Source organism: Dromiciops gliroides, chromosome 3, assembly GCF_019393635.1.
Source record: "Dromiciops gliroides isolate mDroGli1 chromosome 3, mDroGli1.pri, whole genome shotgun sequence".
NCBI lineage: Eukaryota > Metazoa > Chordata > Mammalia > Microbiotheria > Microbiotheriidae > Dromiciops > Dromiciops gliroides.
Genome location: NC_057863.1, coordinates 171,204,611 through 171,220,384, shown reverse-complemented (window position 1 = coordinate 171,220,384; position 15,774 = coordinate 171,204,611). Strand labels below are relative to the sequence as shown.

General features: G+C 34.6%; 1 protein-coding gene across 1 annotated transcript in view; it reads right to left on the bottom strand.

The window, feature by feature from the left end:
* MYO16 (myosin XVI) overlaps window positions 1–15,774 on the bottom strand; it is a 746,727-nt gene that overhangs the window by 420,401 nt on the left and 310,552 nt on the right. The window contains 1 exon segment of the mRNA XM_043997806.1: window positions 10,820–10,925. Within this exon segment, the coding sequence (XP_043853741.1) occupies window positions 10,820–10,925 (106 nt within the window).

Below are 15,774 nucleotides of genomic sequence, written 5' to 3'. Positions count from 1 at the left end.
ATGAAGCATGTTACCCAACTATAGTCAGAATAGAGAATAATCCATAGTTTGGAAAAGATCATTGTAGGAATTTATTTTACTTGGGTATGCATATTTATTATAATGATTTTGTTTTTCTTTTTTTCCTCCTTTTACCCCAATGGATGGGGGAAGAGAAAATTAGGGTATTTTTCCCATTAAAATGAAATAAAAATGTAAAAACCAAAAAAAAAAAAAGTCAGGAGACCAGATAAAAGTCTTCCTTTGACTTTTCTTTTTTCCCCAATTTATTGGGGAAAAGATGTCTGATATAGATAGCTTCACTTTTGTAATGATTGGAATGACGCCACCTGCTGGAGACTTATTGTAGAAAAGCTCCACCATGAAAGAAAGGTCTTTGAGGGCAAGACCATGTGTCTTTGCTTTGGCATCAGGAAGTGACGTTTGCTGGTGGAAGAAGGAAGGGGGAGCTGGGCGCTCTCTCTCACTCTCTTTCCTTTGGACTCTGGTGGAGAGCAGAGCTAGAAATGTGCTCTCCCTTTAATAGATAGATGAATGTAGGCCTTTCTCTCTCTCTTTACCAAATTCTTATTCTCTTTAATAAATGCTTAAAAGCCTAACTCTTGCTAAAGCTTATAATTTACTGGCAACCACTCATTAGATATTTTAGACAGACTAGCTAGAATTTTAGCCCTTAACACTTTCCATTACCTACTCTTTCTTCAATTCTTTAGCATGTATTTCATAGCTACCACAACACTAAGCATATATATGCTCTAAAGTCAACAATGGCCTCTTAATTGCAAGATCTAATGGCCTTTTTCAATATTCATTGTCCTTGATCTATCTTCATCTGTTAACAATATGTACTATCCCTTCCTACTAGGTCCTCGTTTCCCCCAAGGTTAAACGATTCATAATTTCATATTTCTTTTTTGAGGGTTCTTCTTCCTTTTCCTGAGTAAGCAAAATATATGTTCTTTTGTTTTCTTCATCCCTGTTCTCTTTTCCCTCTATGCACTCTCCCTTGGAAATATCATTCGCTCCAATAATTCTACTACAATCTCTTGGTGCCACTTGTCTGGGCTTCTGTAATCAGTCTCATCAAATAGTCAATTATTAAAGTCCTATTTTGTGCTACATGCTCAGATTATAAGGACAAAAATGAAACCACCCTGAAGAAGCTTACATTATATTGGGTGAAAAACATGCAACATTGGAGGGGATGAAGAAATGCTTCCCATAAAAGATGATCTTTTTAGATTTATCCTGAAAGAATAGAAAGATTAGAAGAGGTGGATGTGAGGAGAGAGTACATTCCAGGCAGGGGACTAACTTTTGGAATGCACAGGGAGGAAAGATGGAGTGGCATGTGAGGATCGGAAAGAAGGCCAGATTGACTATATTACAAAGTGTGGTGGGGGGGAATAAAGTACAAGGAGGATGGAAATTGGGTTAGTGCAAGTTCATAAAGGGCTTTAAAAGCCAAACAGTTTTATTTGAATTTAGAAGCAACAGGGATTCAAGGAACTTTGAATAGGGGAGTGGCATCATCAGATCTATGATTAAAGAAAATCCACTTCAATAGGGTATACCAGCTTTGGGAGAAATGACACAAGGAGACTGATTACGAAGCCATTAAAATAATCTAGATGAAGGGTGGAGAGCGCTTGAACTAAGATATGTGATTAGAAAGGAGTAAGATGAGAGGTTTTATGGAATTAGAAATAGCAAGATTTGGGGGAAATGTGGTATGAGGGAAAATAGTGATGTCAAGAATGATCCTGAGTTCACAAATGTGTCAGACTAGTGAAAATCATAGTACCTTCAACAAAATTGGGGTTTTTCTGAAGAAAGGTTGGTTTGGGGGACAGGTCAGGAGTTCAGTATTTTTCATGCTTAGTTTGAGATGTTACCAAAGAATTCAATTTGAAATGTGAACTACTGGTGATATGAAACTGAACCTCAGGGGAGAAGTTATGAATGGTTCTATAGATCTGTGTGGGAGGTATCAGTATAGAGAGTTGATGAGGTCACTCCCAAGAGAGTAGAGTGAGAAGTATAAGGAATCTAGGACAAAATCTTGGGAAACACAGTTAAAAGTCCTGGAAAACAAACAAACAAACAACTGATAGCACACTGCCTTTAAAGATAATTTTCATCTGCCTATCCTCCACATATTCCTGATGCCAGTCATAATGATTACTACAGTCATATCTAAATGCTGTAGTCATGCATAGATACTCCAGGCATACTGCCCCCCTCTCCCCGCCCCCCCCCCCAGGCCCGCACACATCTCCAAACATCTAATGCAGATTTTTTATACTGTGGCTTTGCTAATACTGTTTTCTATTCTTGGAACATCTTTCTTGTTTTTGTTTTTTTCCTCAGCTGATCAATACACATTCATTCTTTAAAGTACATAGTCTCTGAATACTTCCCTCATCTTTGTCTTCAATGGCTTTCTCCTATAGCACTTTGATTTGCACCTTTTTAATGAGCTTTGGATGCAATTGTCTATATCTTACTCTTACTAGGCTTTATCTATATAAGATCAGGGAAATTATTTTATTTAAATTTTTATCTCTCCTTATTCTAGTCCAATCCTTGGTATATAGTGTGTGTTTTACAAGCATAATTTGTCGACTATGAATCTAAATGGCTCTGGGCCTTGGTTTGCTCCTCTACAAAAGGAAGGTATTTAGCTAGATGACATGCATGTTATTTTTCTAAAATTTCATCACTTTATTATTCAATGTCATAATATACTAATGTTTTACAAGTTCTCTTTCAAGTAAAAGCATCTAAATATTAATGGAACTTGAATTAATTAATCAACAAGCATTTATTATACACTACTCTGTTTTAGGCACTTTGCTAGACAAAAACAAAAATGAAACTTCCTGACCTACAATAACTTACTTTATATCACATGAAATGCACATGCATAAATTATAATGTATATTATTATGTATACCACATGTACATTTTCATATTTACACATACATTTACACATGCATATTCATAGCATGTATGTGTGCATTATTCTCTTTGTATTGGCAGCATGTACAGAAACCATACTACTATATAGTTTGTATATAAGTATATTCAATTGGAGAAACATGACTTTTTGATTTGTACTATTAAATGCAATAATGCATATACACATATAAGCTATATTACTGTACATGTACTGGTACATATCATTTTTATGTTATAGATGTACTATTATATGTGAGAGTATACTTTATATATGTACGTGTTGTTTTGGTCAAATAACAATCATAGATAGATATATACATACATGTATAATGTTCACAGGTATATGTAAACACATGCATGCACATTTAATTACATGTGTGCATAAGTAATTATCCATGATATATGCTTATATCAGGTAACTGTAAGATCATATATAAAAGTATGTTTCAAATTTTCAAAGTTTTACATTTTGATTAGCCATTCATCCATTAGATGGCAGTAAAGAACTATTTTTTGGTGAATTTTTGAGACATTCAAAATCAAATGAAGCCTTTTTTGGTGAACCTCTGCTCTTAATGTCAAAAATTAAAAAAAAAATGTTTCTTCTAATGGTTTCATTCTTTTGACCTCCAAGAAGACAAAAATGTATGTTTTCTATTAGTGCTAATTTAGAATATGAATTGAATTGCTTTGTCTATGTATGAAAATTTGGTAAAGTGAAAACAACACTGGATGAGATACAACAGATCTGGTCCTATTCCTGATTCTGCCACTTGGCAAGTCGCTGCATCTCTTGGGGCCAGCTCTATGTCATGTTATCCTTTTATTTGGTATGTGGGCATGTTATTAGGAGACCTCAATTAAATTACTTAAATAGAATGGTTTCTCTGATTTAACTTTAGGACTTCTAAAAGTATGCTGATATATTGATAAAATAGCTTTTCTCTAGAATTTTCTAGAAGACAAAAGCAGAAGATTTCTCAGTGAATAATGCCATATCAATGGTATAATATTTACTAAAACTAGTTGCTTAAACTAGCACTAGGTGTGGGAACTCTCAGATAATTAATTTCCTAAGAGTTAGATTTTTAATTTCAGGCAATTTTCTTTCATGGAAGATCTATTAAGACTAATTTTAAGAAAGTCAAATTTGGGGCAAGTTAACAATTGCATTAGATAGTATGGGGCTTGGGGCAGCTAGGTGGCGCAGTGGATAAAGCACCTGCCCTGGATTCAGGAAGACCTGAGTTCAAATCCAGCCTCAGACACTTGAGACCTACTAGCTGTGTGACCCTGGGCAAGTCACTCAACCCCCATTGCCCCACAAAAAAAAATAATAATAATTTTTAAAAAAGATAGTACGGGGCTATATAAGAAAAAATATCTATAATAAAATGTTTCTAATTCACATATGGAATCTTACTTCATATATTTTGCAGTATCCAAGAATAAAATGTACACCTGTGTAGAGTTTATAAAACAGGAACATTATACATCTATGATGAATATTATACAAATGTAATTATAGGCCTATTAATTGTATAATGGCCACTAGAAATCAAGTTGCTCTGGTCTCTTTTGCACTCTCCAGATGTCATCTCATCTCTCTGTTTTCCCACCTAGTTAATATAGCATACTATTTATAGCCACCATGTAAACTTCTGACCTCAAACTCATTCCTAGACCCTGTTAAACTTGTCTTCTATGCATTCCACTCCACTAAGCTTACATTTAAATCAACAATGACACCAATCTCAAACTCAACATGTCCAAAAATAGAACTCATTGGCTTTCCCTAAAACCCTCCCCTCTTCCCCACTGTTACTGTTGAGGCCACTACGCTGCCAGTCAAGAAGGTTCATAACCTCAGTGTTAGCCTACTGACTTACACTCACCCCACGTATGCAATTTGCTATCAAGTCTTGTTGTTTTTATCTTTGCAACAATTGTCATACATGTTCCTTTTCTCCACACTATCACAAATGTTCAAACTCTCATTGCTTCTCACCTGGACTACTTCAATAGCTTTCTAATTTTTGTCCTTTCTTTAAAATTATCCCTCACACCTATGACACTCCGCTGCAAATGTAATTTTCCTAAAGGGTATGTCTGTCTATGTCACGCACTTCCCCTTCCCTGACTCAAATGGCTCCCCGTTCTCTCCCAGATCAAATATAAAACTCTCTATTCAGCACTTAAAACCCTTCACAGCCAGACATCTTTATGCTTTTTATGTCTTCTTCCACTTTACTCTCCTCCACACAATCTACAACATAACTACAATGACCTCACTCCATTTCCTGACTCCTTGAATTAGTACTTTCTGTGCCTTTTTGGAGAAATGGTCTCCCTGCTCATTTCTGACTTCTAACTTACCTGACTTCCTTCAACACTCAGTTCAAATGCTACCTAATATAAAATTTTTTTCCTAACCTTACGTGCTTTCCATACCCTCTGTCCCCACATTTCCTTTGACTTACTTTCTATTTACTTTTCCTCTCTACCCTGCATCTGTCTGTCTCATACACAGAAATATATACAAATATAGAAACATATGTATACATACCCACATATACAAACATATAGCATTATTTTCCTTCAGGGAAAAAAAAACAAACAGATGAGAAGACAACAGAAAAAAGGACAAGTATTTTCTTTTTGTTGTTTGTTTGTTTTGTTTTGTTTTTTGCAAGGCAATGAGGGTTAAGTGACTTGCCCAGGATCATACAGCTAGTGTCAAGTGTCTGAGGTCACATTTGAACCCAGGTCCTCCTGAATCCAGGGCCGGTGCTTTATCCACTGTGCCACCTATCTGCTCCGACAAGTATTATCAAACTATGCTATCACATATTTCACTAAAGATTCACAAAAGAGATCTGAAAGACAGAAATGACATTTTAAAATCTTCAAACAATTTAGTTAAGAGATGGAAAGAGCAGATGATTCATGTACCATAATGCACAGTACATTTTGGAAATTAAAAGCACATCTTGCTTAGAGATTATTCCAACAATTTATGGAAAATATTATAAGTTACATCTTTACTTTAATCAAGAAGTCTCTGAAGTCATGACACTATACTCAAGCCCATGACTTGTATTATTCCCATTAACTTGAGTATATTTTATCACATTTTATAAGACTTTGTGATACTTAAATACAAGCAGACACCAAAGAAAGATATGTTCTCTATTCTTCCACTTTGACTCCAGATCTCAAAAATATTTTGAGTTTCTGTGAACAAATACTGAATGGAATATATAAACTACGATATAAGTATGTATGTAATTAATTTTAATCTCTTTAAATGAAGATGTAACCAGAATCTCAAAACCTATTGTTACAGGACTTTCTCTGTTAGTGGAGAACAATTCATGCCTGCCTGAGGGATGGAGAAAGTTAGTAAAAACAGGAAAGGAAAGAAAATAGCTTCAGTTTCTTCAGTGTAGCAGTCTCTTCAGACTTGCTTGAAGTCTCTTATGGTTTTGCAATCCCTCTAGCTTCAAGAGAAATCTTGTCCTTCATTCTCAAAGAGGACCATGACATCAGGGTGATGTCATCACTTTGCACTGAATTTGATTTAAGTGAGGTAGAGCTGTCCAAGCTCATCAATCTCACTCTCTCCTCCAGAGCCATCTGGGTACAGTGGCAAGATATCTATATCTATAACATCTATATCAATATCAATATGAATATTGACATTGACACCTAACTCTTTCTCCATTTCGATCCCATTCGTTCTCAATCTCAATTTCTTTTTCAATCTTAATCTATAGCCATAGCCTAGCCATATCTATATCATATATAGCTATAGCTAGTTGTCTGTCTGTCTATCTGTCTGTCTGTCTATCTATCTATCTATCTATCTATCTATCTTTCTATCTATCTATTTATCATCACTAGTGCTCTATCTACTACACCACCAAGCTGTCCACCAAGAGAAATGATAGATGATGCCAACCTTATTTCATGTTCCTGAAGGAAAAGACTTTAGGGGGAAATCAATATAAGAGTGAAGAGAAAAGACTTTAGGGGGAAATCAATAAAAGAGTGAAGAGTGAGGAGAGAGCGCTATATCAATGGGCTTTTTTTTAAGTTAGGAAAGTCCTTTTTTTGAGTTAGGAAAAGTAAGTCATTATAGCAGGTCTCATTGATTTTAAAGTTAATAAAATGCAGAAGTACTGGCTAAAAATATATCACAACTAGTTATATTAAATTAATTTTCATAAGGTAGTTCATAATGTATATTTTCATCATATAAGTTGCTTTCAATTTCTAAGGCGGTGCCTTGATATTATAAAAGTAGTCTTCCAAGTAGATAGATCTATGGCAACATTACCTCTTCCCACTAAATAACTACATACAGAGGCAGGATTTCATGGCATAGGAAACATCAGAACCTGAATCTGTCATGGTACAATACTGATCTGGAAGTTCTACTGTTTGAATGTTCTCTGGGCTATTATTTTGGTAAATGACTTCTAGGATAAATGCAGCTGTGTTTATCACAATGTAAGCAGATGTACTTGAATGCATAATAACTGAAGAGCAGATGTGTTATTGTGTGTATGTGCATGCATGAATATGTGTGTGTGCATGTGTGTATGTATGTCTATGCATGTGTGTGTGCACATCCAGAAATTCCTAATTCAGTGAGTCTGGTCCACCCTCCCAAGTATTATTAGTTTGCATCAATGAATTTGTCATATCTCACTGAAAAGTGATTACCTGGGTGTAGTTGTTGTGTTTGTTGCTCTGCCTAAGTCATATGACGCTCCTTCTTCATGACAAAAACAACAACCTATTTGACCATGATTTCCAATGGTTTATGTCCTCATACAGTTTGTTCTTAGCAAAACTCTTATCTAGTTCTTTTCAAGAGGAAAAATACACATTTTTCATTTATATGAAATTAATTGATTCCTGCTCAAATAATATAAATTGGCTTGCATGAGCAATAATTATCTTTTCTGAATAAATGTTGCTTTCCCTGTGTATTGCTATGAACATCTCATTAAAATGAGAAAATTTGAAATATTTGCATAAAAGCAGTTGAGATATGTCAAAAATAATGAAAGAGGTAGTGTTTCAAAGTTCAGTTTAGATACAACAGAAGAAAATAAAAGCATGTTATATGGAATTAATGATTTTCAGTCTTAGAAGGAACTTATTGAACTGATACAAATAAGGTGTTCCATTTAATTGAATTTTTCAGTTAACTGAGACTTACAAATTTGTGCCATTTTTTCTTCATTTTAACCATTTTGATGGAAATCTTATATTAAAATGAATTAGACATTTCCCTGCTCTATCAAAGCACAGTGAACATTAATTCACATTTTTTTTCTCAATGACTCACAATTAGTATACTGAATTAAAGAAGTAAAATCCTTAGGAGTTACTGAGATGTGCTCATATAATCAGATCAACATTAGGTGGCCTCAGATTATTAAGTTTTTTGATGCATTCATGAATGCCTTGTCTCTCTAGTGTAACTATGATTATTTGTGAAGATGGGTCCTATTTTATACAAATTCTTCCTCTACTAATAGTTCTGACCACAGTACTAGGATCATAGTATACACTCAATAACTATATTTCTATTTTATTGAAATAATGAGAGTCACATTTCACAATTGTTTTATACATAAATTGGGACACTGTCTGTCTATTCCAAACCTCTATTTTTCACTTCCCTTCTCATCTCATAAATGTCTCTGTATCATGGCTTACTGATAGGATAGATGTCACTTAACATGATTGCCCTTACTTCCCCATTTTCATACTTTATTTTCCTGTGTCTGCCCCTATACTTCCCTCTTTTCTTACTATTTTTTCAATGGAAGAGTTGGTTTTCCTTTCCAAACCTAACCCTTCCACTCATATACCATTCAGACCATCTTCCATAACCTCCTACAAGAAATTTCATCATCCATGATTCCAGCTGTCTCTCCTGAATCATCAGTTCATTCTTCACTATATGTTTTTCTCATCTGCCTACAAACCTTCTGGCATCTCTTAAGAAAACAAATAAAACAGCCCTCTCAACTACTACATAGTCCATCCCTCATTTCCTTTTCACTGCTGAAGTGGTGGAAACAGTATCCTACACTTACCTTCATTTTTTGCACTCCTATCATTAACTTCATCTCCCTGGACAATGACTCCTATTTTCCCTTCCCACTCCATTGAAACTTTTGCTAATGTCAAGAGCAAACTTCTAATCAATCGACATGATATTTTCTAACTTTTCATCTTTAACATCTCTGCAGGAACTAACATACTCACATTTTCTTTTTTTCAACCCCTCTATCCCATTGGCTTTCTTTTAGAACTCTCCAATCTTGGTACTATTACCATATCTCTAAATACTGCTCTGGCTACTCCAATACCTTGGCATTCCTGATGCAATTTCTATATTCCTCACCCCTTTCTTTCTCTTCTTTTCCGTATCTTCTTTGTTAATATATGCCACATACACTTTTTCAACTCAACCCCTATGCAGAAAACTCCAAATTTTATATCTTCAATTGGCAACAAGCCCTTAACTTAACTTTCTAGCTACCAATTGTATATCTTCAGCATGAACTTAAGCCAACCCATCAAGCACAACATGTCTTAAATCAATTTTATTATCTTTTATCAAAATTCTGAAGTCTTCTGATTCCTCTTTACCTGTGATAGTCTCTGCCACTTTAAGTCAGCTATGTTAAGGACATCTGCCATCTTTGCCTTATGTATCTCTTTTGTCTCTCACATCCAAGCAGTTGCCAAGAAATAGTGAAACTTCTTCCCAAATATCTTTTGCATTTTTATTCTCATCATCTTTACTCTCATCCAAGTTATATTACTTCTTGTCTCATTTACCACAATAGACTACTAACTTGTCCTTCCCTCCCCTCCCCGTGTCTCTCTATTCAGTCATAAAACATAACTCAGTCAGAAAGATCTTGCTAATACATAGATACAATTACACCTATGTATTGTCCAAAGCCTATCAATTCTCATTCTCATTATCAAATATATTTAAATTAAATGAATATTTTTATTATAGTTTATTTCATTAGCCTCGTTTCTGAAGGAGAAAACAAAAGAAATCAAAGCATAGAACCTGACCCCAAGGAGTTGAAGACTAAAAATCATATAAGATATATACACAAATAGCAATACTATAAAATAAAAAGTCAGATAAATAACAGACATTAAATGGTATGAGAAAACAATCTTTTAGAAAGTTAGTTGAATTGAGTTGAATGTATGTTGATGTACATGAGTAGGTTTCTCTTACTTTATGTACAACATGCACCTATTTAGAATGAAAAAAAATAGAGAAGACAGTTTTGTTTGCGGAAAGAACACCAGGCTGAGTATACAAAAGACCTCAATTTAAGTCCTGGCTCTGTCACTTACTTATGTTTCCTGTGTGATCTTGTTTAAGTCGATTAATTTCTCCTGGCCTCAGTTTTCACATGTTCAGCCTGAGACAGTAGGAAGAGTGCACATCTTCTTATACCCTATCTGAGCTCCCCTCCATCCCCCTCCCCATCCTCAATGATCCAGTGACTCTGGGCTCCTGGCGGTTCCTTGGACAAGACACTCCATCTCTGGGCTCCTGGCTTGTCCCCATCTCTGGAACACCCCCTCCTTTACTCTACCTTCTGAATTCCCTGGATTCCTTCAAGTCTCAACTAAAATGTCACTTTCTTTCTACTGGAAGCCTTTCTGGATCCAGAATTCTCTCTGTTGAGTATCTCTCATTTATTGTGTATATATCTTGTTTTCCAGTTCTAGAATTCTATGACTGTCTCTTCAACTTGCACTCTTATGATTCTCTAAGTCAATCAATGATGGTACTTACATGTTTTATTTTGCAGTCAAATAAACACCTGCTGGAAGTGGATCGGCATGTGAGATGCCTCACTATTTGTTTGCTGGCTTCAGATTTTCCCGAACCACTTTCACCACTATGAAGAGAGAGAAGGATAAAGGGGAGGGAGGGAGGGAGGAAGGAAGGAATAGAGGGAGAGAGAGAGGAGGGAGAGAGAGAGAGAGAGAGGAGACACCAATTTAACACTTGACATTCTGGTCATAATTACTAGGGATCATGTAACCAAGCAGAAATAATTTTTAAAGACAAAAATAAAAAGAATTAAATATTTAGGGCTTATAAACAACAATTAGATTATGGTTTATTATTATTGGTTATTTAATAACTCAGATTTACATAGCACTTTAAATTTTGCAAAACAGTTTAGGAAGAAAGAAAACAAGTATTTATTAAGTGCCCAGTATGTAACAAGCACTTTACAAACATAATCTCATTTGACCCTCACAATAGCCCTGTGAAGTAGGTGATATTATCCCCATTGTAGAGTTGAATAAACAGAAACAGAAAGAATGTATGTGACTTGAACAGGGTCACACAGCTAATAAATGTCTGAGACTAGATATGAACTCAAGTCTTCCTGACCCTAGGTCTACTGCTTTCTCCACTGTAGCTGCCTCTAATATATATTTTGTTTTGTTTTTGTTTTTTGTTTTTTGTTTTAGTGAGGCAATTGGGGTTAAGTGACTTGCCCAGGGTCACACAGCTAGTAAGTGTTAAGTGTCTGAGGCCTGATTTGAACTCAGGTACTCCTGACTCCAGGGCCGGTGCTCTATCCACTGCGCCACCTAGCTGCCCCTCTAATATATATTTTAATTGGAATAGAAGTAAGGATGATCAAAAGCTAAAGTTAGACATCATAAGCATCTGCAATTTTTCCCTGACATAATGAAAAATATAATATTTTGATAGGAAGTAAAATAGAAATTAGAAAGTCCAACAAGTTATATACTATAATGAATATAATTCTATTAATACTGAAATATAATGGGTTAATTGATAGAATTAAAAAATATTACAATCAAATATTATGAAGCAACATTCCATATAATGAATAATTCCACATGTATGTAAAGGCATCCAAAAATATATTATCAATTCTTGTTTAAGTCATTCTATGCAACAAATAATACTTCACATTTGTTTTTACTGATTGTTTTCCATGTACTAGCAATCTGCTATAATGAACACATGTTGCTATGGGCTATTTGTGAAGAATGGTGAGGTTGCAACAAGAGTTCTTTACAAATACCTCAATCACCTGTGGGGGGGAATGAAAACACCTCAAGGTCTCACCATAAGAAAATACATGAAATTTAGCTAGAAAGATCAAAATTTAGGGGTCAGAGAAGTCATCTGTATGTAATACCTTCCTCTTATATTGGATTCAAGGAATTTATTTTGATTCAGTGATTCAGAGCCAAGAAAAAAAGTTAGTTACCTGCTGAATTTGCCTCTCTGTGTTCCAGACTGGGAACATAATTTTCACCAACACATTCATTAAAATATTTGCATTAAGGCAAGGTTATTTGGCTGTTCCATGAAGCTTATTTTTTTGTAATAAAGATTTTATATATAATTTTGGGTTCCAATTTTATCCCTCCTTCCCTCCCTTCCCTCCTTTCCCTCCCCCCTTCCCAAGGCACTAAGCAATCAAATATGGGTTATACATGTATGATTATGTAAAATATTACTGTATTTGTCATTTTGTATAAGAAAACTTGAATAGAAGGGAAAAAATGAAAGAAAATGAAAAATTTAATGCTTCAGTCTGTATTCCATCAATATCAGTTCTTTCTTTGGAGGTAGATAGTATGTTTCATCAATAGTCCTTTGGAATTGTCTTGGATCATTGTATTCTTGAAAATAGTTAAGTCTTTCATAGTTCTTCATCAAACAGTGCTGCTGTCTCTTTGCACAATGTCCTCTTGGTTCTGCTTACATCACTATATATCAGTTCATACAAGTCTTTCCAGGCTTTTCTGAAATCATCCTGCTTTTCATTTCTTATAGCACAATAACATTCCATCACCATTATATGCCACAGCTTGGTAGCCATTCCTCAATTCATGGGCATTCCTTTGATTTCCAATTCTTAGCCACCACAAAAAGAGCTTTTATGAATATTTTTGTACAAATAGTTTTCTTTTTCTTTTGGGGGCATCTATGCAGCTTATTTTTAATAAAGTTATTGATTTGTTCACTTAAACTCAGGGATTTGTTTATCATCTAGCAACAGATATTGTATGTCCAACACTGGATTGAATATAACTATTTGTATATGTATGCAATATATATTGCTAATTCTATAATAAAGCTATTATCTGTTACAAAATACTGGAGCCATTATAATTAATATGGGAAGAAGCAATATGATTATGGCAAGAATAGTAATCCCTTCAACTGTAAATTCTACTTTTTCTGACATTAAAAGATAGAGAAAAACCTGACTAATATAATTAATTTTCTAGAGCTTTCTATGCAAGGTATCAAGTTTTCATGAATCTTGAATGACCATTAATATGGAATAGAAGTCATACTCATTTGAATATTGGGAAATGGAGATGAGGGTAATGATTCTGACATTTGGAAGAGCATGGAAAACAGAGGCATCATTTGGGTAGAGAGAGAAATGCCACAGAGACATAGAACATTTCCAATGGATTCACCCTTAAACATTATCTTATCTAACCTCCTCATTTTACAGAGAAGGAAAATAAGAACCAGGAAAGGCATGTGACTTATTCAAGGTCACATTGCCTATAAATACTGGATCTGGGATTACAAATTAGCACTCTTTCTTTTTCTTCTTCTTTTTTCATTACTTGACTTTTCTTAAGTTGGAGGCTCCATAAAACAGATGGTCAGAAAAAAAATATGATGCATGAATTTTCTCTTAAAGAGACAGTATGGCATTTGGAATAGAGTCGGGCTTCAGAGTCTGGAAGACTTGAATTCAGTTCTCCTCAATATACACTCTCACTGACTGGCTGTGAGATGCCATACAAAACACTTAATTTCCCAGTGTGGTGGGCAATTCTAAAATGTTGTGGAATAGTTGCTGATCTGTACTACTTGAGGCAGTTTCTTCAATGTAAATTCCTTATACCAGTAAAATCACAGGTGTGGATTTAATTTTCTAAGTTTTTATAGATCTTTAGAATGAAGTGCTAGATACTTTTTTGGTCTCAGCATTTTGCTCAACAGCTGAACCTCACTATTTTCCTATCTGACAAGTGTGAATGGTTTTCAATTGCTTCTTCAGGTTCTTAATTACCTCCCTGTCCTACACTAGGCAAAGGAAAGGAAAAATGGGCCTATTTGTAAAAAAGAATGAAACAGACATAAACAAATTAACAATTTTCTTTGTCCTTGTAAATGTAACCATCTAAACTTTGTGCCTATATTTTTAGGTGTTAAAGTAGGGAAAAGACTTATGGTCCTCCACTTCCTTCTCTTGACCCTCCATATTCACATTCACCCTCCTCTGTCTATTGCAATGTCTTTGTCTTCCTGCTTGAGTCCTAGTCTTTGTCTCTCCATCTCTGTCTCAGTGGTTTTCTATTTCTCTGTGTGGCTATTTTTCTGTGTCCCTGTCTCTCTCTCTCTTCTTTGATACCTGGTTGAATAAAATACAAAATGGTCCCTTCTTATTCAATGCCTCCTTCCATTCTTTCTATCATAGTGGAGAGTATTTTTTGAGGGAACAAGATATTCCATTAGTTTAATATGCCCTTACTTAGTCAATCCAAACAAGAAATAAAATATTTTTCCATGTTATTTTTCCTCCTTTGCTTTTAGGAAACCAGAAAAAAATGTATCACTAGAGCTTTGCTTTTGTTAAATATTTATGATATACTATTTCATTTCTTGTCAATATTTCCATGGGGGCCTTATTTGAAAATTTACTCCATGTTTGGTTGATTATCCATTTATTAGCAATTATTGGTTTTAAGTTTAAATATAGAATAATAAATGACATAATTCATGTATTCTATTCCTTACTAAACTATGGATTCCATGGGAACAGAGATGATGCCTTATTTATCTTTATATCTCCTCAGGTCCCTGCATAGTGCTCTGTACAGAATAACTGGATAAATTCTGTACTTTATGAGGAGAAAAGATCATTCTCTCAAGGGTATAATAGAGAAAATATATAAGGCTCACTTTTGGGAACCCAGTTAAGTGGAAATATTCAGCATTTAAGTAAATCTTTATAGCACTGAAATGATATTACAGCAATGATATCTGTCATGTATCTGTATATCATCATTAACTTCATATTTCTGACAAGAGGAAGGCAAACTAGGCATGACTTAGATGCCTTTAAAAATTCTAATTCATTCTTGTTTAAGGACACTAGTGACTACAAGGCAATTCTGAGACAATCTGAAGTTTTCACTGTCCTGCAAACCAAAATTTCCTATTCAAATTGGAAATACAGTTGAAATTTTGGTTTGTGTCACTCATAGGCAAGTGAAGATTTTTTTTGTTGACCCATGGCCTAAATGTGGCACAGACTGACTAGACTCTTCATTCCCAATGAGTACTTAAACATGTTTTATTATTAGTTAAGACTCTAGTAGCAATATCTTGAGAATTCACCAGCTCTCTAGCTTTATCTTGTTGCTTAAAATTTTACTATAAAAAAGCATTTCCAGTGGTTATTCGTAGGTTATTCAAATTAGAAGGCTACCATTAATCATCTCTTTATTTGACATAATGTAGCCAATGAATTACTCATAAAGTGCAACTTTTAATGTCACCCTCTTCCTCAAGTAATATTATTTTATATCATTCTCTTCAAGTTTGATCAGAATAGATTTGAGAAAACAGGTGGTTCCTATGCATTCTCTCAAGTTATAAATTGTAACTATATATAAGGCCTTTCATTAAACAATCTTGTTTATTGCCTTTTCTTGGTC